General features: G+C 40.0%; 1 protein-coding gene and 1 pseudogene across 1 annotated transcript; both read right to left on the bottom strand.

Moving 5' to 3' along the window:
• Window positions 1–3,389: 3,389 nt before the first annotated feature.
• LOC113069517 (uncharacterized) lies at window positions 3,390–5,496 on the bottom strand (annotated as a pseudogene).
• A 10,811-nt stretch (window positions 5,497–16,307) lies between these two features.
• Window positions 16,308–19,167, bottom strand: LOC113069518 (fucolectin-1-like). Its single transcript, XM_026242644.1, has 4 exons — window positions 18,872–19,167; window positions 18,645–18,787; window positions 16,718–16,806; window positions 16,308–16,430 (listed from the first exon to the last, which is right to left on the bottom strand). Exons 1-4 carry the CDS (start codon window positions 19,165–19,167, stop codon window positions 16,308–16,310), a joined length of 651 nt encoding a protein of 216 aa, XP_026098429.1.
• Window positions 19,168–25,049: the final 5,882 nt, after the last annotated feature.

Genomic DNA, 25,049 nt, shown 5'->3' with positions numbered 1-25,049 from the left:
GCACCTGCTTTGGCGAGGGCATCAGTTTGGTCATTGATATATTTGTCTTGTCCTGGTTGACGTGAGTGACCTCTGACCTTTTTTTCCTGATGTTCCTGTGTTTGACTGGATTGTTGTTAGTTGTCTTGAATCCATTCTGTTTCCATCCAGATAGATGGCATGTGAAGCTTAGACGGGCATAGTTGGAGTCGGTAGAGATGATGAGTTCTCTGATGTTGTGGGATGCAGCAAGTTGTAGTGTGATGAGAATGGCTGCTATTTCTGCATATTGTGATGATTGAGGGTCCAGTTTGAATTGTTGTGGTGGGCAAGGGTCGTTGTTGAGCCAGACCACACCAGCTCCAGCCTTCAAGTTGCCCTGTTGATTGTAAGAACAGCCATCAACGTATGTTGTGGGCATGCCTTCACACACATTCTCTTCGAAGTACCTGTAGTTGTACTTGTGGTTGTGACAGTTCTTTGGGTTCCACTGAATTGTGCGGCATCCCTGATTCGTTGGCTGTTAAGGAAGGTTACTGGCTGGTGACACATTTCTATGATGACCTTTTGCACTCCAATGTAGAAGAAAAGCTTTTCAGTGAGAAAAGCTGAATGTCCCATACAGTGCAAAGCAACGCTTTTCCACAGTCTGAGTATTTGCATTCTGGGGGAAGCAATGTTTTGCTGGCATAAGCGACCACTCGTTTATCTTTGTCATGGAGCTGGTAGAGGCCTGCACTGAGGCAATGATTGGAGAATCCAGATTCCAGATATAATTCCTTTTCTGGGTCTGGGTAGGACAGGCATGGTGCAGAGCATAGGCGCTCTTGAGCTTGCTCATAGCTGTGTCCTGAGCTTCCAACCAAACAAAGGGTTCATCCTTTTTCAGGAGGGAAGTTAGTGGTTTTGGGATGTCAGCAAAGTTCTCGATGAACTGTCACGAGTAATTGCACACTCCAAGAAAGCTTCGTAGCTCAGAGATGTTAGTGGGTGTCTTTATGTTTTGGATAGCTTGCGTACGGCTGGACTGTGGTTCGATGCCATCACGTCCGATGAGCAAGCCCACATAATTTACCTTAGTTTTACACCACTGTCCTTTGTGTAGGGCAATTTTCGCTCCTGCTGTTGTCAGCTGGTTCAGGACGTGGTCAATTTCTTTGAGGTGGTCTGCCACATTTGAGCTTTTCATAAGGACATCCACGTAAACAAGGTTACCTCTGGCTCTGGCATCAGGGCATGCTTTGTTTAGGAAGATGTTAAATTCTGCTGGTGATTTGGCATAGCCGAAAGGGCACCGTGTGAAGGTGTAATGTCGATTGCCAAAAGTGAATGCCAGTTTGTGTTGGTCATCAGGGTGGACGGGGATTGTCCAAAATCTGGTAGCAATGTCAGTGTGGACAGGATCGTTGAGCCTTTAATTATGGGAATCTCTTGGTCCAACTGAGTCATGTGCCATCGCGATAAGGGAACTTGTTGGTTCAGCTTGCTATAGTCTATGGTGGGCCGCCATTTTCCGTTGGGCTTTAGGACTGGCCATATTGGGGCAGAGTAGGTGCTGTTACAAGGCCGGGTGACCCCCTTTTCCAACATGGAGTCAATGATCTCCTGGACTGATTTGTATGACGCTATCGGAATTTTGTACTGCTGCACAAATGTGGGTGGTGCATTTGGATGTGTTGGAATGCGCACCGTGTGGATATCAGTCAAGCCACAGTCCAGGGAATCCTTTGTGAATGAGTCTTTGTATTTGCATAGAACCTCTCGAAATCCTTGGCGGTCCATTTCGCCTCACTCAGGATTTGTTGGACTTGCGCATTGAACCCGGTGTAGGCTTCCTCTGTTTAATCATTTGATGTGCTCTGGGCTTCAATGATCACCTGTTCAGGTGATTCTGTCTCAGACTGTGTTGAGACAGCATAGACAGCGAGGTGAGTGTCGCCTGTTAGTTCTGATCGACAGACGCTTTCTTTGGACACTGGCAGAAGACAAGTGATGGAAATGACTTCATGGGGTTTTGTGAATGTTACGGTGTCATCGCATTCATCCGACATTAGTTCGGCTGGTATGGGGCCAATGACAGGTACTGTCAGCTCAAAGTCATGGAACGCTTGATTGATGAGCCATCCCAGGTGACTGGCTTTGGGAATGTTGATGTCCTTGGCCGTACAGTTGTTGATCAACACATACACAGCACGAGATGATACTTCCATGAGAGGTGTGGCTTCCAAGGTCAGTCCTAGTCTTAGGCAGGTCCTGGAAGGTTGGAAGAAACCTAGCTTACTGTTGAGAGTTTGGCCAGGTCGCATGTTGGGGCGTACGCTGACACTCTTGCTGTAAGCAGGAATTGTGACCTCTTGCTCACTGATCATTGTGCACGCATCTGGGATTGTTTGGCCAGATCGAAGGTTCTTGAGATTGACTGAAGTGGTCAGTTGGTGTGACGGGGGAGCCCATATGACGTCATTCACAGTGTTAATGCAGGCGTTGAGATGACCATGATGTCTGCTCCTATGTAGATGTCATGAAGTAGGTTGGGGACAATGAGGAAGTAGTGACTCAAGAGTCTGTTGTTCCAGCTTAGGTCTACAGTGCAGACAATCTTTGAGGTAGCCATGGTTGTTGACCATGGACTGAGAGGAAAATGGCTGTGCTTTGAGACATGTGGTAGGCTCTGATGTCTCTGCTTTAATGTTTTGAAAAGCCTTAGGCTGATGGCTGAATTTTCAGACCACAGGGCTGGTGCTGCATCAGACACTGGTGTGTCTTGGACGTTTATGGCAGTCATGATTTGAAGAGAACCTGAGTCTGAGTCAGATGCTTGCAATGAGCAGAGGAAAGGGTCTTGGTTCTTGCTACTTGGAGTTGAGCTTGCTCTTGGCTTTGACCTTGCATCATCAGTCAGTGAATGGGGGGCGGTGTCCGTGGCTTGACACTGTAACTCGTTGGTGTTTACCGACTGGAAGGGCAGAGGCTTGCGGACTTGAGTCCAGATCCTCAGGTGCTTGAAGTCTATCAAAGGTTCAAAGCGATTAAGCAGGTCTTTCCCAATGAGGAGTGGATAGGTGTTGAGTGGTGAAACGTACACTGGGTGGACGAGATTAATTGGTCCCACATTTAGGTTAATTGGGGCCACATGTTTTAGTTTTAGGCCTGTGTGGGAATATGTGTGGAGGTTCAGTTCACACCTTTGAAGTTTGAGGGTGCTATTAGATCTCTTTGTTCTTTCTTGGACTTCTTCAAGGAGTTCTGACGACATTAGAGTAATGTCGGCTCCTGTGTCGAGAAGGGCTTCGACTTTGAAGTGTCGTTCGATGATGATGGAGAGGTCAAACTTTCTTGCTATACCTTTCTCAATGAGGACGCCTAAGAGTTGAGGGACTGGAGTTTGGGAGGAAACAGGTAAGATGTCAGGACTGATCGGGTGCTCTTTGGAGGAGTGGCAGACGACCAAGACAGCACTTTCAGGGACTTGAGAGGTTTCGTCAGCAGGTGTTTGTTGGACACTGCTATGATCTGGAGCATCAGGTGTTGAGTTAGGGACTAACTCTGTGGCTGGGTTTTCAGGTAGGATTTCTTGTCCATCTGAAGTTAGGGTAGTTATAGTTCTTTGAGAGTGAGGTGAAGGAGTGCTGTTCTCTGTGGTTTGTTGGGTCAGGTGGTCGCTGTCTTCTCGTCCGGCTGCTAGTCAGGCTGTATCTGGTTTGTCTTTCTTTTCCCACTTTCGGTCTTACTCCTTTCGTTGGAAGAACTCTTTCATCATCAACTTAATCAGCTCTTGGGAGTCAAAGCACGGTGAAGTCTTTTGTTCTTGTGTGGATTCAGGTTGAGCTCGGTCAGCTAGGAATCTTTGTGAGTTTTTTCATTGATTCCTTGGGCTGGTTGCTCCAGGGTTTGTTTGTCATTTTCCCTTGGAGTTTCCATTGAATTCCCATGAGTTTTTTCCTCTTGAGTTTCCAAATGAGCTTGGCTGGTTCCACGGTCTTTCCCTATGTCTCTCATGAGGTCTTGTTTGGTCCCATGAGTTTTCCTAGTGACATCCAGGTGAGCATTGTCGCCCCAGCGGTTGTTCCTTTGTTTAGGTTGTGTACCGGTGTGGGAGTCCCGTTCTCTGTTGGACGAGGATGCATTCCACTCTTTGGGTGTTGGCTTGGTATGATCTTGATGTTGGGTGCCCTCTAGGGCCAGCCCCTGAATCTGAGTGTTGAAGTCGAGAACTGCCGTGGTTTTGCTGCTCTTTTCTGAAGTCATCTTCTGTTTAGCGTAGGCCTGATTCCTCAGGAAGGGTTTTAAAATTTTCATCTTCCTCCATATTCTGTCCATTGCGATTCCCAAAGTAGGCTGGTCTGAGTCGGCTGTAGAACAATTGGGAAGGCTCCTGACAACCTTGTTTCATCTCCAGCGCAACCACTAGTCCTGGTTCCAACTCAGGGTCAGCGAACTCTTTGATGAGGGCTTCTCGGAGCAGCTGGTAATCAGTCTTTATGTGGGCCAGCTGTCGGTCCAGGAAACTGCGAACCTCTGAGCTGGATGTTGCTCGGATCAAATAAAGTCTATCTTTGTCGGTGACACTGGGTCTCATTTCCAGATGAAAATCAACATCTTGCAGATATCCTTTGATCTCCTGACTGCCTGGCCCATTTGGAGTAAACTTGCCAATGTTCCTGTTGAGTTTGTCGAGGTCCTTGAGGTCCAAGCCACGTGATGATCTGTGGCTGGCTGGAGCCATTTCCTTCTGCTTTGTAGTTACATAAAGTTCTTCAGAGGGAGCTGGTGAGTGTTTCGGCACTGCCCCCTCCCCCTTTTTATCACGTGTCAGTGCAGGAACAGGGGACCCGGGCCTGCTTGGCAGGGGTGAGACTGGTGCCCGTTGTGTCCTTGGAGGTTCAGAACACAACTCGTAGGCATGTCTGAGTTCCTCTCTGAAGCTGACTGACTCCTCTTTGATGTAGTCCAGTTGTCGTGTTAGGTGGCTGATCTCCTTTCTTGGCTCATCCAGGTGAGTTTCAAGGGCTTTAATTCTGCCATTCTTGTCTCGGAAGTCGGCCTTGGTCTTTTCCAGGTGCTGTTCGACATACTGTAGCTTGTTGGAGAGATCAGCTTAGTATTCCTTGACTTGTTCCATTTCTTTGGTAGTAGCTACTAGTGTCTTTTTAGCCTGGCGATCTCCTCCTCTGTGCCTTGTTCCACTTCATCTGGTTCTTCCCATTGTTCCTGAGCCTCCAGTTCTAGCTGTGTGATGCGTCGTTGTGTGCGTGTTAGCTCCTGCTGGAGATGGGCGGCATGCCTGTCGCTCAGCTTGAGGGTGGCAATGAGTGTGTGGCTTAAGGAGCCAGTGATCTTGGCTGGTTCTTTGTGACTGTAGCTTTGACTTGGGTCTTGTCTCATGAGGCTTGTTATGTTGTCATCCAGCTGGTCCTGTGTCTGATGTTAGGTAGGAGGTAGGAGGCTGTCTGTTGTGACTCTTAGCCAAGTCTCGAGGTCCTCCCAGTGGCCAACAGGGTCTGTTGTGCGAGACATGTTTTGCCGCTTTGAGGGAGATCTAGAATCTAGACTGACACAGAACTTGAAGAGGAGAAAACAAAACAAAACAAGGACAAACAGAGGTGTAAAGGTGCAGTGTCAAGTGTGTTGATGTTGAGTGTGTAATGGGCAGGTGAGCGTAGTTCTCAGCGACTGTGAACCTCTGGTGGGTGTGCTTATAATTTGTAGTTACTGTGGGGGAAATAAATAAGTACACACAGGTAGAACAGCTAGAGAACAGAGGGAGAAAAGAAGAGTAACAAACAGAGCAAGGAACAAAATACTATTTGGCAGCTTCCATTTTGCCTATAAAAGAAAGGGTTTTCCTTTTTTTATTGTAAGCAAAATAAGAGCTAATGGTACAATGAGAGGGAAGACAACACAAAATGCCCTTTTCTGGTTACAGAATGAGGACAATAATAATAATAATAATAATAATAATAATTGAAGTTTGATTTAGAAGGATGCTACAAGACAGGGCTTTTGAAATGGGGATTTCTAAATACCAGTACTGACTGATATTAAAATTCCTCAGTGTGGAAAAAAAAACAATATCAATGGCCGCATTGGTTTCTCAGCTGGTAGGATTGACAACCAAACATAAATCAGAGCATTTCTAGCTGCGTGTTCAATATTTGGCGGATGCCTATCGGTTCTCTTGTTGACCTACATTAGCCTTGGCTGGTTAGGATCCCAGGGTGAGAGTCAGACAATTTTGAAACGAAGTGTTCAAGTTTCACAAAAAATATTGATTAAATGTTTCTAAAGTTCTCTGCTTTTATGATTCTCACAAGTACAACCCAAAATGGCAAAAGTAGTCAAATCATTCCCTTTCCAAGATGGCGGCGCGTCCACACGCAGCAGCTTCTCTCTGTCCCGACAGAACGGTGTTTTCGTGTTTTTTGTCTTGTGAGTCGCAGTGTTTTTGTACGTTGTCGTCGCGTCTACCTGTCTGTAAGCGCAAATACAGTCGCGAGTTTCTGCTCGATGTCGGCAGGACCGCATTTTCACAGTTAAACTCTGCGCACGCGGAACAGCTGCGGGATCTCGATCTGCTACGGAGGCCTTCACCATCACCGACCCCCACTACTGCATCTCGCCCGCAGTGGAGGCGCCACAAGCGGTGTGAAAGGAAGCAGAAGAGGGGGAAGCGCGGAGGTATTTAGGCTAGGCTAACGGCTAACCCACACAAGCCATCTATCCCCACCATCGTACTGGCTGACGTACGCTCGTTGGATAATAAACTGGACTACATTCGATTACTATGCCCAGCTTAGAGGACTGTAAGAGACTGTTGTGTTTTGTGTTCACGGAAACATGGCTCAGCAACAGCGTTCCAGATGGCGCCATTCAGCTTGACCAGCTGACGTGCTATCGAGCGGACAGAGCTCTCGTTGCGGGAGGAAAAACCCGCGGCGGCTGGCTTTGTGTTTACAACAATGACGCGTGGTGCCATGATACTCTTGTGATCTGCAAACACTACTCACCCCTGGTGGAGTTTATGATTATTAAGTGCCGGCCGTTCTTTCTGCCGAGGGAATATACTGCTATACTGCTCATTTCAGTTTACATTCCCCCGAACAACGGCTGCAACAGGAACGACGCACTAAATGAACTGTACCAGCACATCAGTGAGCAGCAGACAGCACACCCCGATGCTTTTCTCATCATAGCTGGGGATTTCAACCATGCTGACCTTAAGAGTGTATTTCCAAAAATACACCAGCACATCAACTTTCCAACACGAGGTAATAACATTTTGGACTTTGTTTAAACCACACAGAGAGGAGCTTACAAAGCCCTCCCCCTCCCCCACCTCGGAGCCTCAGACCACATCACTGTTATGCTAATGCCTGCATACAGACCGCTCATTAAAGTCGCCAAACCAGTTTACAAACAGATTAAAGTGTGGCCAGAAGGATCATCAGAGGTTCTTCAGGACTGCTTCAACACAACTGACTGGGACATGTTTAAACAGGCTGCCACATGCAATAACACCACTGACCTCCAGGAGTACTCAGAGACTGTCACTGCCTACATCAATAAGTGTATTGATGATGTAACGGTCACAAAAACCATCACTGTCCGGGCCAACCAGAAGCCATGGATGACAGGGGAGGTCTACAGACTCCTGAAGACACGGAACACTGCCTTCAGAGCTGGAGATGAGGTGGGCCTGAGAACATCTAGGGCCAACCTGTCCCGTGGCATCAGAGAGGCTAAGAGACAGCACTCCAGGAGGATAGCTCATCTATTCAGCAACAGCAGAGACACTAGGAACCTGTGGCAGGGGATACAGACCATCACGGACTACAAGCCCCACTACGGACCTGTGACAACAACATCTCTTTGCTGAACGAGCTAAACACCTTCTTGACTCGCTTTGAGCAACAAAACAGCACCACTGCACAGAAGACTCCACCTCCTCCCGGTGACCAGTTGATGACGCTGACCCCAGACAGCGTGAGGAGATCCTTCAGTAGGATCAATGCACACAAAGCTCCGATCGTGACAACATCCCCGGGCGTGTACTGAAAGACTGTGCAGAGGAACTCACTGATGTCTTCACAGACATTTTCAACATATCACTGAGTCAGGCTGTTGTTCCCACTTGTTTAAAACCACTACCATCATCCCAGTCCTAAATAAGCAATCTCCATCCTGCTTCAATGACTACCGTCCTGTTGCAATTACCCCCATTCTCATGAAGTGCTTTGAACGGCTAGTCATGCACCACATCAAGTCTACCTCCCCCTTCCCTGGACCCCTTCCAGTTTGCATATCGGTCCAACCGGTCGACCGATGATGCCATTGCCACTGCCGTCCACTCAGCACTCACGCATCTGGACAAAAAGGACTCATATGTCAGAATGTGCAATTGGCTGTTGGACTTTCTGACTGGAAGACCTCAGGCAGTACGGGTCCGCAGCAACACATCGAGCACCATCATACTGAACACTGGGGCCCCCCAAGGATGTGTGCTGAGCCCCCTCCTCTTCACTCTGCTGACCCATGACTGCACACCGTCACACAACTCCAACCTCTTTATTAAGTTTGCAGATGACACGACTGTGTTGGATCTCATTAGCAACAAAGATAAGACAAACTACAGGAGTGAGGTGAGCCGCCTGGCCAAGTGGTGCAGTGACAACAATCTGTCTCTGAACGTGGAGAAGACAAAGGACATTGTTGTAGACTTCAGGAGAGCACACACTCCGCACGTTCCTCTGACCATCAACGGTGTGACGGTGGAGAGAGTGAGCAGCACCAAGTTCCTGGGTGTGCTAATCACAGAGGACCTCTCCTGGACGGAAAACACAGCAGCGCTGGCCAAGAAATCACAACATCGTCTCTACTTCCTCCGCAAACTGAGGAGAGCCAGAGCCCCACCCCTCATCATGTACACCTTCTACAGAGGCACCATCGAGATCATCCTGACGAGATGCATCACTGTGTGGTATGGCGCTTGCAATGCATCCTGCCGAAAGACTCTACAACGCATAGTAAGAGCAGCTGAGAAGATCATTGGTGTCTCTCACTCCCCTCCCTCCAGGACATTTATGGAACACGTCTCACCCGCAAAGCCCTCTGCATCGCAGGTGATCCCACTCACCCATCACACAGCCTTTCAACCTGCTACCATCAGGGAGGAGACTGCGGAGTCTCCAGGCCAGGACCAGTAAACTGAAGGACAGCTTCATCCACCAGGCTGTCAGGAAGCTGAACTCCCTCCCGAACCTGCCCCCTCTCCCCTCTTCTTCCCCAGGCACCACTGATCTATGACCCCCCCACCCCCCCCCCCCCACACACACACACACTAGTTATTATATGATGGCATGCACTAGTCACTTGTGCAGCATTGGTCTGCTCTCTAACTCATTCGGCATGGAACTGATGTCATTCCACTACCTCATCAGTCAGTTAAATTAAATAACTGCTCTTGGTAACTTGTCACTTTAATCAGACTTAATAAGTGATTTTTAATAAGTGATTCTTTTGCACAAAAAAATATTTTAACTGCAATGCAATGTTGTTCACTTCATTGATTTGCACTATATCTGTCATTTGCCTTGGCGCTGCTTTATTTAACTTTATTTTTAATTTTATTACATGTCTTTTTATATCATTCCCTTATTGTATAGTTGTATCTACATTTTATATTTGATCTAGTTATTTTTTTAGGCTTTAATGTTAATGTTAACTGTATGCACCGGGGTCTGAGAGTAACGCAATTTCGATTCTCTGTATGTATGTACTGTACATGTGGAAATTCACAATAAAGCAGACTTTAACTTGAACTTGAAAAATCAGAAGAGGACAGCTGAGAGAGAGAGAAGAGAGTTTTTGCCTCCAATGTTTAGGAAAGATGACAGGGTGGTAGCACTGTTGAGTCTAACTAACCTAAGTATTGAGGAAAATCCTAATTTTCCTTTTGGGGTTTTGCCACTACCAGGCTTAAGCCAAATGGGCAAACCTATGAAAATTGTATATAAAAAAATTAATAACTGAGAGGGAAAGAAGGCCTAGCAGGTAGACCCAAAACTTAATTGCAAATTAAATCCAAATTTCAAATTAGAAAAGTTATTTCCTGATTAACAATTCATTAATTAAATTTTAAACACTTCTAAGAGCAATTCAAAATAAATTAATCAATAAGTATCTTGAAACAGGGTAGCCCAAACCCTACCTAACTGCAGAAGAAATTAAAATTTCAGAGCAATAATGACAGTTTAAGAATTTAAATTTTTTAATGTTGTTTTCATTAGATTATAGGAACAATTATAATTTAATTATCAGCAAATATTGTTGCTATGTCAAAGCAGGAACTGAAATTAATTTATGAAATTAAAAAAAAAATTCCAGATCTGTAATTAAATATTAAATTAAATGTAAATTTCAATCCCATAATTGCTTAGTTTCATAATATCTGCTGATATCATTAAAATTCTAAATGTTATAGCTGAATTAATCACAATGCATCATTAAAATAATGAGGATGGAAACCATCATTAATTAATAATAAAACAACAGTGTTTCAATTAATAAGAGTAAACAAACTACCGTTTATTAATTTTGTATCTGTCAATGTTCTTTCCAATGGCAGGAGAGGAGAAGAGAAGGGAGATTAATGAAGGTAAGAGAGAGAAAGAATGAGGTGAAAATGAGTTGAAGTTCAGATGTAACAGATGTAAAGTCACTTCAACACTTCAAACACTGCGAAACACACTGTATTTAAACCCACAAAAATTCTATGTACTAACTGCTAGCCTTCAAGGCTATTTACGTTTGCATATGCTTCAATGCAAAGGCTTTAGCTTCAGATAGCTTAGCTCATGCTATGCTATTTTCTTTTACAAATAGCTCAAACTGTCCCGCTTAAAGTTTTTTAGAACTTCTGGGTTACGGCTGTTACTATGGCAATGTATACTGAGCACTGAACCATCTCAGCTCGTTAGAGTGAGGTAAACAAATCTACAGATTTACTGTAATTAATAAAAAACGTTATTGAGATCTCGGCGGATCTCAGCACTTGTTTAAGTCTAAAGACAAAAACACACATGGATTTAACCACAATGATTTACTTGATCAAGATTTCATAATTCTCCCATAACATAATGTTCAGACACTCTCTCAGAGCACTGCGTTCCCAAGTTCACTAGTTTTAGTGAAATAACGGGCAAGAGAACATTAATTAGCTAGATTAATGTCTCAAACTGGAGAGATAACTTACATAGACGAACTTGAACACGCACAAACAAATCAAACTATGGAGGCCTTTATCTTAAAAGAAAGGAAAACGAGGAACACGCTCGCTTCTTTCTTATCCGCTTTAGGTTGACTTATTTTGTCTCTGAGGACAATTAAATGCTTTACTGCAGTTCAGCTTCAAACAACAACTCGAGTCATTCATTCACAGACTGGCATGCCATAATAAAGTACCTATAATAGCACAACAACCTGTTTATCTGTCTTTGATCTATTCTTCCGGATAAAATAGAACAAATACAATGCAAAATGTTTTGTTATTATGTACTTTTAGGTCAAATTTGCCCGCATTCTCCACCATATGTAAGGAAATATTAGCTCATTTATTTTGAGGAGAATCAAATCTAAAGATTCAAATTGCTTTAATTGAACTGAGTCCAAATTGTTTTAGTTTATACTTCATCAACGGTTCATCCACCGAATTTAAAATTCAGTATATCCTTAAAATTCTGTTTATGTTTACTTCATGAACAAGATAATACTAACAGAAAGATAATTTATACACTACAGGCTAGGTAGCACAGGATCTGGGCAAAGTTTAATCTTAAAATACAACACACAAGACAATACTTCTTTATAAATGAAACAAGAATTTATTGAGCTATTCTATAGATTATATGGATCTAAAACTAATGAACACACAAACGCAAACATACATACACATACACACACACAGTTGCAACGGATTTATGAGGTGAGTTAATGAGAAAATCTCTACCAAATTCACAGGCGTATCAAGAATCAATAAAAGCAGAGCCCTAGTTTATCTTTACAACTTAATAACGACCTTGCACCATTTCAGCAATAGATAGAGGTTTGTTTGCCTTTACTTGTGGTTTTGCTGCTGGCCGCATTGTCATTTCTTCTCCTTGGCTCGCGTTGAGCTGAAAAGGGAATCCCGGCTGGGATTCGCGGTTGCATAGATGACGTCTGGGGATGCCCATTGCCTTGATTGTTTGGTTGACTGCCCGGTGATTTTGAGAGATTCAACAGCTCTTGCCATGACGGTGGACAAAGTTTCTTCTGAGTCCTCTCGTTTGCGTGGCGTGATTCTGTCACGGAAAGTTGCAGTTCTTTATAACTTGCAAGCATGCAGATGGCTAGGAGCCGGGGTTGAAAAGGGGCAAGCGAGCAAGCATGGTTTCACTGTCACAAAGTTTCGACGGAGTGGTTTTGAGTTCTGGATGGCAAGAACGCTAGCAATGTTTAGGTAGTTCAAGCCATGGCCAAGATGGAAGAGCAGCGTAGCGCCGCGCATTTAAGAAACACTAGAGACTAGAGAGACTAGACCAGAGACCAGGTTTTATCTGCTGACAGGGTTATAAAACAATGATTAAAGTTACACAGATTACATTGAACACATCAAACAATTATAAGACATAAAACATTATTTGTGAATCTAGTTAAACCTTCAGATTCCTTAATGGTTGTCCTTTTGAGATAGTTGTTGAAAAGTTCAGTTCGTAGAAAGATTCTCAAGCAAACATGAAGCAAAGTCATGGGATGATCCTGTATTGGTTCTTTGTGTTGAGGTCCACAAATTATTAACGATTCCTGTGGCGTTTCCATATGTTTGGTTCATGTGATGCTTTGATACACAGGGTCCTTGTATCTTGTAAAAAGAGTTAATTAAATCAGCTCCCTTTTAGGGACACAGGATGTCAATGTCCCATAAGTTTCCTCATGAGCGGGGACATTTTGCAACGGACCTTTTCTCTGTTGTATGATCACGTTATCACTTCTCTTAATGTCGCAATGTCCTTTAGCCATTTGTTTCCCTGATAAAAAGGGGTCCAGATAATCTTGAGCATTGTTTTCCTGTTCAGATCGCAGATGGGAGGAAGTAGGCTCTTATAATTACTTTGGCCGAAGCCAATTCTGCAGTTAGTGGTGTGACTGTTCACCGAGGTCCTACACAGGCCTATTGAGGATTATGTTTAAGACTTTTGTGGACTCTGCATCAATTGGACTTTAATGATGTGGCCCTGAAGTTTTCGAGTGGTTTTAAATGACCCCATTCGTTCTCAGTTGCCTGGGGAAAAGATTAATTGGTCACTGGAACAGTATATAGCCTTGTGCGTGAGTGGATCAACTTTTACTATGGGTGTTGTGGAGGAGGAACACAACACTTCAGTGAAGTTGTCACACATCATGCCTGCCAAGCCAAGGTGAACTCAAATCTACTCCAGGACCTGCTCACCACATGCCAGTTAAGTCACAGTCTACTCATATCATGCCTACCAAGTCAAAGCCTGATCACATCATGTCTGCCAAGCCATAGTTCACTAACATCATGTCTGCTACTCCAGGGTTTGCTCACATCATGTCTGTCAAGCCTGCACCTGTTCATGTCATGCCTGCTACGCCAGAGCCTACTCACATCTTGCCAGTTTCTCAAGAGATTATCCACAACATGGACGCTATTAAAGAACTTAATCGCAAGATGGATGCTACACAAGAGTCTCTTCGGAAAATACCAGCCGTGCTAGAGTCTCATCACATCGCAGCCGCCATTCCAGAGCCTCGTCATGTCTCAGCTGATCATCCAGGGTCTCGTCACATCTCAGCTGATCATTCAGGGTCTTTTCATGTCTCAGCTGTTCATCCAGGGTCTCGTCACGGCATGGCCGCCACGCCAGAGTCCCCGGTGGAGATGGCCGCCATGCCAGAGTCCCCAGTATGGCTGCCATACCAGAGTCCCCTGGTGGAGATGGCCGCCATGCCAGAGTCCTCAGCGGAGATGGCCGCCACGCCTGAGTCACGCCAAGTCTTGGCAGTCATTGAGAGGCCGTCCACAATTTCTGTGCCTATCCTGTCATGGCCAAGGAGGCTGTCCACGATCTTTCTGCCTGTCCTGCCAAGGCCATGGAGGCAGTTCACAAACTTATTGTCTGTCCCGATAATCACCCTCTGCTTCATGGTCTGCCACTGCTCCACACCCCAGGTCCCCCTCTGCTTCATGGTCTGTCTCATAGTCATGTGCCTTGTTCCCCATTGGTTTGTTCATGTCATGTGTCCATCTTTGTCTGTTATAAGTAGTCATGCTTTTGCCAGTGTGCTTTGTCATGTATTTAATGTTGTAACCTGCTGTCGGTGAGTTTAGTCTGTTCAAGTCAAATCTAGTCAAGTTTGTTCACGTCGAGTTTGTTCATACCTCGTCAAGTCTTTGTTTATTGTTTGGATTGCACCATGTTAAAAAAACTGCACTTGGGTTCATCTTCACTCGCCTTCAGTGGACTCCTTGTTACAGCTACCCAGCTCGGTTATAAATTATATTTTTGTTTATAAACTGTTTAAGATATACTGATTTTAACGTTTGCTGGATGAAACCTTTGAGGAAGTACGAACTTATTAAATTTGGAATCAGCTCAATTAAATTAATTTGAATTTAGATTTCAATCCCCTCTTTAAGAAAAAGAAAAAAAAATCAAGCATTTCACAATTACACTTGAGAGAACTATCATCAGACATACACAGAAACTCAAAGATCTTCACTACAAACCACCAAAATAAAATGTAGGTTTACTAGAAGAAACTAACAGGAATATTATTTTAAATATTATACTAGTGTCAAACAGACACACAGAAAGGTAGTTTATGATGCAAAATTGTTACCCAATCACAGCTGTGGGCTTTTACTTCCAAGTCTTCAATGCAGCACAGTTTCATGTTTCTTGAGCTAGCCTCAAAACCAGGGTAGAAAATAGTCTATTGCTTATTGATTTGGATTTTTTTAACGTAAAAACCATACAAATGTCATAAGTAGATCAGTTCATGACCCTTTAATGTTACAAATGATCAAGGTAAAAAAAATTCTCAAGTCTTGATCCCTTATTTTATTTAACTATTTTTTTCTTACTCAAATTATTCTTATTGTATCTTTCTAGTCCTCAAATAAATCACTTCTATGATGTCTAAGTTTCTGTTTATTGTTTTATAATTGAAAAAAAATATGCAGTGGTATGTTTAATGACTAATATAGTTTGTAGGACCCTTCAATACAGTTGGTGAATATTTATTTTTATATATATTTCTTTTTGGAAAATAAAGGGGTTGAAGAAAAGAGGTTACCCAATGTGGGAATCAATCAATAGCACAAGCCTTGTATCATAGCATGTCGTGTAAATACAAAAATACATGATGACTGACGACTGGTCCACAAAGTATGAGAAAATGAAGGGCGATATGACAGTTTGTGAATGGGACAAAAGCTCACAACATCTTAATGACTGAGAAATGGACGCATTAAGAGTGGCACCAAGGTCTTGTGAAGTCGAGGCCAAAAAGAAAACAAAACTGTCCAATTTTTCATTTTCAGAGTCTGTTGTAGAAAAGGGGAAAATGGCAAGTGGAGGATCCATATAAAGCGACGTTCCTGGGCTCATTTCTTCTGTTCCTCACCAGCCTTCTCCTCTTTCTTCACCTCCTCCTCATGGTTGCAGGAATCTTATTTTTCATGGTATCTTCTTCAGATTTGAAATATAGACTCATGAGACATTTGACTTTCAACCCATTACCTTTCTAGATTGATCCAGGACTGATTTAATGTATTTTTATATCAAATAAAAAAAAAAAAAGAATCAGTGTGGTAAAAAAATGCACTTCAGTGTCTACAATTTGTAATATTTTTGAGCATTATCAACTCTGGATGATGAAAAGTACAGCCCAAAGACCCCTTCCAAAAGTCTTTCCAAAGACACCAAAATTATGTGTGTAACACACTAAAGGTTAAATGCTGAAAAGTGCTTAATAGGCTGGTGCTTTTTGCTTCTGAGAAAACTTTATGCATTTTTTATCCTCCCAAAGGCCTTGATCTATTCTTAAAGGAGGCAAATGTAGCATCTAACTACAATGCTAAAACATCCTACCATTTATTGCTCATATTTAGGTGTACATATCTATCAACTAAATGGATAAATAAAAAAAGAATATATGTAACTACTTTTGAGAAATTATTATAAGTAGTTAGTCTAATGTAATAATCCCATGTAATAATTAAGATATCTGTAACTAAGAATGAATTGTATTAAATAAATTACATTTCACTTTAAAGAAGAACAAACAGTAGATTGTATCGGTACAATCTTGTTCTTCTGGAAGACTTTCCCGTTGGGTTGTGTCCTCCATGTCAGTATGACGTCCTCATCGCTCAGCGTCTGCTTTAACTAAACACAGAAATTTTTAGTTACTCAATGGATAAATCCCACGCAGGCAAGTTTGAGGCATTTCAACTCAAAATGAGCATTTCTAACTTTAGAAATCTTACAGAAAGATCAGAATTTGTCAAAACAAAAACCCACCTCAGTCAATTTTGTATTTACATAAAAAACACACTGGTGGGAGAATCTGATCATATTCTTAAATCTTATTTTTTATAATGATGTCTAAACATTTGTGTTTACTGTATGTTCAACAATTAAATTTAATCTAATCCGAGTATTTTAAAATCTACCTTGTTTAAGACAAGTGCCTTCAGTTCAGCTTCATCCACATTCTCAGCAGCTTTCACCTGCACTCGGATCACCTGCTTCATCCTTATGACTGTGGAAAAAACATATCATATATGTTACTTGTATGTCACTATGTTACCTACTTAGTTTTAATATATCTTACTTTATGAACATATACATCAGTCATTCATAAACGTTTTGTGTTTTAAACGTTTAAGTTATATATAGCTAAAATTAATTGATTGCAGCCACTTACAAAGAGAAGTGTAGTAAATTCAAAGAATCATTTTGTTTCAGTATAGCTACTAGTTAAGTTATTAGTTAATATATTATTAATCACTTAAGTTTTTTTTTAATAATAATAAATTATTTGCTGTCAAGTGAATAAATATGTAAATGACTTATAGTCTGGGGATTCCAGTGGGTTGTGCTAAACACATTCTCTTTTTAGAACAGACTTGTGTTCTGTATGGAGTGTGTGGGATCTAGTGATAATGTGAACCGGTTTTACCCTCCACTCAAGAGAACAGTGTTAAAATATTGTTTGTCAGAGAAGCAATCTGTCTACACCCTCACCAGTCAACCTTTACATTACAAGTACACACTAAAGTATTCAAAACCTGTTGCGTAAACACATGAATAAATCATTTACAAAGCTTTCTGCATCCCCTAATCTAAAGTGTAAACTACTCATCAGTTGCAAATGTTTTATTCATGCATTTACATAACAGGTTTTGAACACTTTGTAGTGTGTACTGCATTGTAAGGGCTGACTGGTGACATATGTCCAGATGGGGTATTTTAACACTGTGAGATAATAGTACAAAGTTGACATTTTAATGAATAATAAGTGATTAATAATATATTAATTAGTAACTTATTAACCATCTACTAAGGACTTGTTGCTTATTTCACAATATGCTTTTTTAAAGATAACTTACAACAGATTTGTAAATCATTGGGATATTACTTAATGAAACATTTTGAATATAAAGTCATGTTTTGTAAATGATTAGTTCATCATTATTTAATCACTTGTAAATGACTTACAACTGAACGTTATAGTTACAACTAAAGTTTTACCAAGACGTGCATTTTACCTCTAAATCACACAGAAAATAAGAAACCATTGAACAGCTAGCCAGCCAAACAGTACCTCAGCCTGGAGAGAGGTGTCTAGCAGTACACACATCACATGTGAATCAGTAGTTGCTAGCTGCAATAGTTCAATAGTAACTGTTCATTTATGATATGCCTTGTTATTAGATTGTACCCATGATCATGATCATGATTGTTTTTTTAAGTAGGCTAATTTTCTGCCAAGACATTATTTGTGAAGTTGTGACCCTACACAAAATGCAAAGCATGATTTTAAAAACAGGTAAAATGCCTGTGAAAAATCAATAAAGAAAATATTTTCATATTAACACAGTACATTTTGCCCGATTTTTTATGGAAATTTTTTAGAGTGGGGCATACTAACAAACTAATGCTTAAAACTATAACTGTTCAGAATGTTTAGTTTTACTATATAAAATGTAATTGTTCAAAAATGTGTAACTCTTCAATAATTTAATGCTGAATTTAAATGTAAAAATATCTATTTATAAAAATGTTTTGTATGTATATTACATTTACAAATATATTTAACATTTTTATATTATTTTTCCAAACATATGTAAAATGAACATAATTCAAATCATATTTTTGTTGAGATTTGAGTAATCTCATTGTGTATTCTACGCAATGACACAAATTTTGCATCATGTAATGACATCATCACCCAATGACGTCACAACATCATTTAGCAACTTTTGTGCTTCGTTCATCTCTACACTAATGACAATGGGCCTATTTTTTTTTTCCACGTGAAATTTCACTAATGTGACTGCACTTCAACAATCTAGAATAAGTTGTGTCAGAAATTACCTTTTATTCCATAAACCTCCACCTCACACAATGTGAGATGCTTCTGGATGTTAGGAATGTACATGTTCACATAACGACCTTCCATTCCAACACAAGAGAAACTGACAGTACTGCCTAATGGGACAGATGAAGTGACACCACATCTGCAGAGAGAAACCACAACACTATCAGCTGACCTGATCAAATACGGTTCTCCTGACACGTCATAACTGTTTTCATAACTTCACCTTGGATTGTTGTTTCCGTTGTTCTCCAGAGAGTTTCCGATGCGGATCTCTACTCCAGTCGTTTGATCCAGACAGCAGTCGTTTCTGTTGGTGATGGTCACGTTGTAAATGTTGTAAGAATCCAGCAGGTCCAGCCTCCACCACGGGCTGAGATCGTTATCTGTGATGGAGCAGTATGTATGGGTTTCTCCTGGCGGAGCGTATCTGACGCCGTCGATGGCCTTTGCAGCTCCACAGCCGGAATATGTGGATGACTGTACAGCTGTTCCTTTTAATGCCACATTCTCTAAAAACATTTAAAGTGACAGAGGGTCAAGACTCAAATGTGTGAAGTTTCAGTACATTCCAATTGGGTTAAAATATTAAATTCCAGTCCAAAATAATATTTTTAATGGATCTTTGCTTACATGAACTAACCACAAGCAGTTCTATTTTATTAACCAACATTAACAAAGATTAATAAATACTATAAGTTGTGTATTGATTAATGTTAGTTAATGCATGTTAACTAATGGGGCCTTAGTTACTACATTTTACCTTCCAAGTTTTCTGAACTCCCCTGAATGGAAAAGACACCTGTTACAAAAACAAAATATTACCATTGCTTTCTGGGATGTGGATCAAGGTTTTTATTTACTTTTATTTTATTTATTTTTTGCATTTGATTCTTTAAATATGTTCATAAAGAATATCTAAACAGCATCTATAATTGTACATCATCTGACTGATGCGTGTCATTTATACTCACCCAAAAGTAAGAACAGATAAGAGAGTCCCTCCATCATGTTTGTTAAAGATCATTAACCAGATACCTGTGATGGTCAGATATGACAAGGGGATCCATCCCTGCTTTTATCTGTGTTTCTCTTAGCAGCTCGTGTCTCCACCCTTAAAATTCTGACTGGCAGCTTGCTGAATATATTTCATACATCATAGGACCTCCAGAATTGCTTTTCTTAAAGCCCCTTTCAGGTCAAATCTGATTTACTAAACAAATCTGAAAAAATACAAAAGAAAATGAGGACTTTAATGATTTTATTATTATTATTATTATTATTTTAATTGTATAATTTTTAATTGTTTTAATTTTTAATTTACTGGCACCTAAATAATTCGATTAATAAATAAAATGACTGGTGCTTAAGCTTAATTTTCATACAGTTTTCCTCTTCTAAATGAATAATATAGAAGTTAAAGAAAACATTGGAAAATTCCACCTCTCAATGAGTTTCATTGTTAGTGTAAGTTCAAAATAAGATCAGCTCCTAAAAGAATAATCTAAAATAAGTTGAATCAACATAACTATATTGTGTTGTCCAATGTGAGGCAGTTTTCTTCTTGAGCATATTTTATCATTCAAGTAGTTTATTTTGAATGAGAAAAAAATATTGTTGAAAGGATAATAAAATATGTGGGACATCTAAATGAAAGCAATGGTATAAATAGATGAGAAAATCATGTGCCATAAAGAACACATTCAAAACAAGGATGCATGTTCAAAAAAATAAGGAAAATTTGTAATTGTATTTATCATTTGCAGCTTGACATGAACAGTAAATTATACAATGTGGGGGGGAAATTATTTTTGAATTGGTAATAAGTATTTCCATAAGGTTAAACATTTCAGGTTTGTATATGTATGTATGTATGTATGTATGTATATATATATATATATATATATATATATCATTTAGTGTTTTGATTAAAATACCCCGATAAATCATTAACGAACAGAAATGTTCAACATTTAAATTGAATGTTTATCAGACACAAGATTATCAACAACATCTGGACAAATGACAATGCAGACAATGTGATCAACATTTGTTTACACTAACCAAATATTTTCCTTTCACATTTTGTCCATTTAAAACCCCTGTTATTGCTCTGTCAGGTTGTGTCCAGGAGATTGTGTTTTGGTCTGTGGTGGAAAATTGTTCAGTCACTGAAGATTCACTGAAAATAGGAGATTTCTGAGGTAAACTCAAGATTTTCACTGATCTGACATTGTATAGAATAGGTAAAATGTAAAAGAAATGCATTACAATATGGATAGGCAAATGGAAATTCTCATAATTATGCAAATCACCAGGAACATAGTGTAAAAGTACAGCTGTACAAAGTTGCTTTTGTTCTTTGTCTAGTGATAAAATCTGTACTAACGCTTTAAATCTGTATATGTACTGTATGTTAATTATAGCAGCTCCAGGTTAACCTCTCCTGTTTCCACTCCATCACTCTGACCACTGATAATTTCCATGTTGTTTTGTGTGTATTTAAATCAAGTAGAATGTAAATCAGGAGCTCCACAGGAGTCCATCTACTGCTCAAAGCTCAAATAAAGAGCTTTCACTTCATACAGATCTCCGACTGTACACATTTTGGCCACTTTGCCTCAAACACAGACATAAGCAACACTGTAACCTGTTATTGTAAGAAAGACACTTTTTTTGTGACATGGATCAACTTGAATGTTTTCCTTCGATAATATTTTCCTTCACATAGATGACATCTTCTTTTGTGAGGTCAATCACCCAACATTCTAAACATGTTCAGGCATAAATTAAAAATTTGGTCACTCACTAGCGGTTCTCAGACTTCTGGTGAGGAATTTAGATTAGTAATATTGAGTGGAAGTTGTAGGGGTGTTGAGCCTGTGGCTTTTCTATATGCAAGCATCAATGTCTTGAACTTGATGCAAGCCACAACCAGTAGCCAGTGCAAGGAGATAAAGACAGGTGTAACAATGAAGATTAGTCATGCCGCTGCATTCGGAATCATTTGTAGAGGTTTGATTGTGCTTGATGGAAGTCCAGCCAGACGAGCATTGCAGTAGTCCAGCCTAGAAATGACAAGAGCCTGGACAAGAAGCTGTGAAGCATGCTCCGTTATAAAGGGCCTGATTTTTCTGATGTTGTGTAATGCAAACCTGCAAGATAGAGCAGTCTTTGCAAAGTGGTCTTTGAAGGTCAGCTGGTCATCAAAGGTTACAACAAGATTTCTGACTGAAGTTGATGGGGAAAGTGTAGAATGGATGGAGAAATCATACGGTAGAGTTGGAGGGGCAGGGAAGACAAGAAGCTCATTCTTTGCCAGTTTGAGATGTAAGTGATATTCTTTCTTTGATTCTTTGATCAGATATAACTGCAAGATTATGAGATGTACAGTAGTTAGACAACCAGAATGGGTAATACCACCGCGTGTACCATCAGTCGCGTGTTAAATCATTTGCGAAACTACCCCCAGGTGGCGCAAGGGACTAACTTGCTAACTGAATGTATTTGTAAAATGTTGGTTTGTAAACTGAGATAAGAGAATAAAGTACAACAACAATAACATTATAATATAACATTGTAACATCTTTAAAAACCATAAGAAAATTTACAGGGAGTTCATTTCAAAATGTGGGATAGTCTGAGGCTCATTTTGGTCCATTCCTGGTTTAAAAAAAAATTAAAAGGTTCAGGTTCCGTATGCAGAGTGAAATGAGAACGGTCCAGCATTTACAAATAATTCTTATTAACTCTGTTAATGACCAAAATTGAGTTTTATCCATTTTAGCTGTTTGATCGTGCTGGTGCCTCACACGCACATATTCATTGGAAACAGTGCAGCCGTTCACCTTGCCGGCCGGCGTGATCAGCGGTTCACTTTGCATTTTTTTGTTCATTATGACTGATGACTATGTTGAATACTGAAACACGAGTGAACTACAAAGCATATTTTCAAATGGGCAACATCACAAATATGGAAACATTTGATTTCTACAGAATGAGAGAGCCCAACCTTAGCTTATGTTTCCTTAAAATGATTATTATTATTATTATTAGTATTATTTATTTTTTATAACTAAGCATCATATACTGCAATTAATATTTATCCATTAGATTTATTTTGTATTATTATTATTATTTTTCTGTTCTGATAAATGAGTTAAATGTAAATTATTTGTTGTGAAGTGAGGGGAACTAACAAAATCCTGTTGGCTCCTATAACATCATTAGGCCTGCCATTATAATTTCGTAATGTAATAAAATGCAACTTTTTTTTTCCGTCTCACAAAAAAAAAAAAAAAAAAAAAAAAAAAAAAAAAAAAAAACATGCAGCAAACAAATATAGGCGATTAATCAGTTAATGTGTTACTGTGGGTTAAAAAAGTTACATTATATACTTAGTAACAGAGTATGGGCCTAATCTAGGCTATAAGTTTTGTGTATGTTTTATCCAGTTTTTTTTTTTTTCATTTCTTTTTTTCATTGCATCTGAAAATGACTTCGACATTCACTCTGCGCCTCTGGAGCAGAACCTGCCTCTCGCGTTGCTCAGCTGTGAATGATTTAAAAATGTTTGATATAAAGGTTGCTGTTCCATTTTATACATGAATCGTTCATTTAAAAGAAGAAAAAAAAAATTAGAATTATAAGTGATGTGACATACAGCCAAGTATGGTTTCGATTGCGAGTCTGACTCTCTAACCATTAGGCCATGACTTCCCTAATTATATTGTTAGTTTCATGGTAACATCCAATCAAGGTCTTCGGATACTATACAAGATACAAGTTAATTTAAGTTACCATGCACTGTGATATTTTATCGTTTGAACTTATAAACTCCTTGAGATTTTAAAGTCAGTTCAGTATTATTGAAATTCAAGTTGAATCTAGTATTAAAAAAGTTTAATTCTATAATTACATATTAAGTTTAATTAAATAATTCTTCTGAATTAATAATATGTTTACATTACTTTTTAATTTATATATATTTTTTTTACGAGCTGTATTCGTTTTCCGAAACCAAGCACCCACTTTTTTCTTTTTTTAAATCTATTAATTGCTCTCATATCTCCTACATGAGGAGTTTTTTTTTTTATTTTTTGCTTTTTTTTTTGACTCCCACTGTCAGGGGAGTCAAAAGATAATTGCATCATCATTACAGTTGCTAGTTAACTTCAGAAATGGAAATAAGTGCTAATAGAGATTCTTTCTTTTATTCTTTATTTATAATGTTTATCCTTGTTGGGAAGTTGTGGTTTAGAGGTTAGAGAGTTTGACTCCTAATCCTAGGGTTGCGGGTTTGAGTCTCGGGCCGGCAATACCACGACTGAGGTTGTCTTGAGCAAGACAGTGAACCCCCAACTGCTCCCTGAGCACCGCAGCTTTAATGATAATATATTTTTAATAATATAGGCATATATCTGTCTACAGTTAAAAACTTATCATATTCGGTTTGCTTCACTAATATAGGCTACAATTATTCAAAAAAAAAAAAAGCCATCTGAATGAGTAAATTTTACCATTATAGAATTGGGGTAGTGATTTAGGAGGTGAAAATACTGTGAAATTACAAATGGCATGGGATTTTAAAGCATAACAACTTAAGGTCTATGAAATGTTAGGATTTTTACTTCAGTATAATGAGGTCAAAGTTTAAGAATAGCCTACACTAGTGTTTTTTTTTTTTTTTTTTTCAAATGCCTACGTTCATAAATAACAATGATTTTCGTAAAAATAATGATTAATTATCAATTAATAATTTTTTATTATTATGGTCTGGTGAAAATAATAATATGGGCTGCAAGAAAATAATGAATACAAAGAGTACGGCTGATGTGAGTGCACTCAGTAACATGATGTGCGGGGACGAGGGTAACATGATGTGTGGGGACGAGAGCCATGGAAATGTGTCGAGGCCGGTGGAGTAATTGGAAATAAGCGACACCTGAACCACTCACCAGTCTCAAATCCCACGGAGGAGCTCTGGAACGATACAAAAGAGGAGTTACGACAGGGAAGGACAAGAGAGGACCAGGCCTGGATTTTATTTAGGGTGCAGTCTCAGGAATCTCTGACGCGCTGTTTTCTGTTTATTTAATTATTAAAGTTTTCTTTGAATGTTCGCCGGTTCCTGCCTCCTTCTACCCATGATAATGAGGTTTTTATAGCGTTACACATGACAACACCATTTCATGCAGCCAAAAGACAGACCAAATTCAGTCCAGCTGGAGGGGGGTTTTTGGGGGGTAGTTCTGTATAGTTTGTGGATGCTGAGATAAAAGTGTGAATTTCTTGCTCTTTCATGTGGAGAGTCTTATGAGAGTTTCAAACTTGCAGAACAGGTTTAGATAGGACAAATGCCTGTTGCTTTGGTTTCAGAAAAACTTTGAAGAAAGGTTTTGATC

This window comes from Carassius auratus, unplaced genomic scaffold (genome assembly GCF_003368295.1).
Source record: "Carassius auratus strain Wakin unplaced genomic scaffold, ASM336829v1 scaf_tig00001724, whole genome shotgun sequence".
NCBI lineage: Eukaryota > Metazoa > Chordata > Actinopteri > Cypriniformes > Cyprinidae > Carassius > Carassius auratus.
Note: the sequence above shows the minus strand (reverse complement) of the source record. Positions and strands in the feature narration are given on the sequence as shown.

Bases quoted from the DNA above. Each gene is read 5' to 3' on its own strand.
- LOC113069518 (XM_026242644.1), bottom strand. From the start codon at position 19,167: ATGTTTTTAGAGAATGTGGCATTAAAAGGAACAGCTGTACAGTCATCC. The intron at 18,788-18,871 runs GTGAAGTTATGA...TTCTCTCTGCAG, and splicing joins AACGGAAACAACAATCCAAG to ATGTGGTGTCACTTCATCTG. The intron at 16,431-16,717 runs GTAGATTTTAAA...TTCTGTGTTTAG, and splicing joins AGGCACTTGTCTTAAACAAG to TTAAAGCAGACGCTGAGCGA.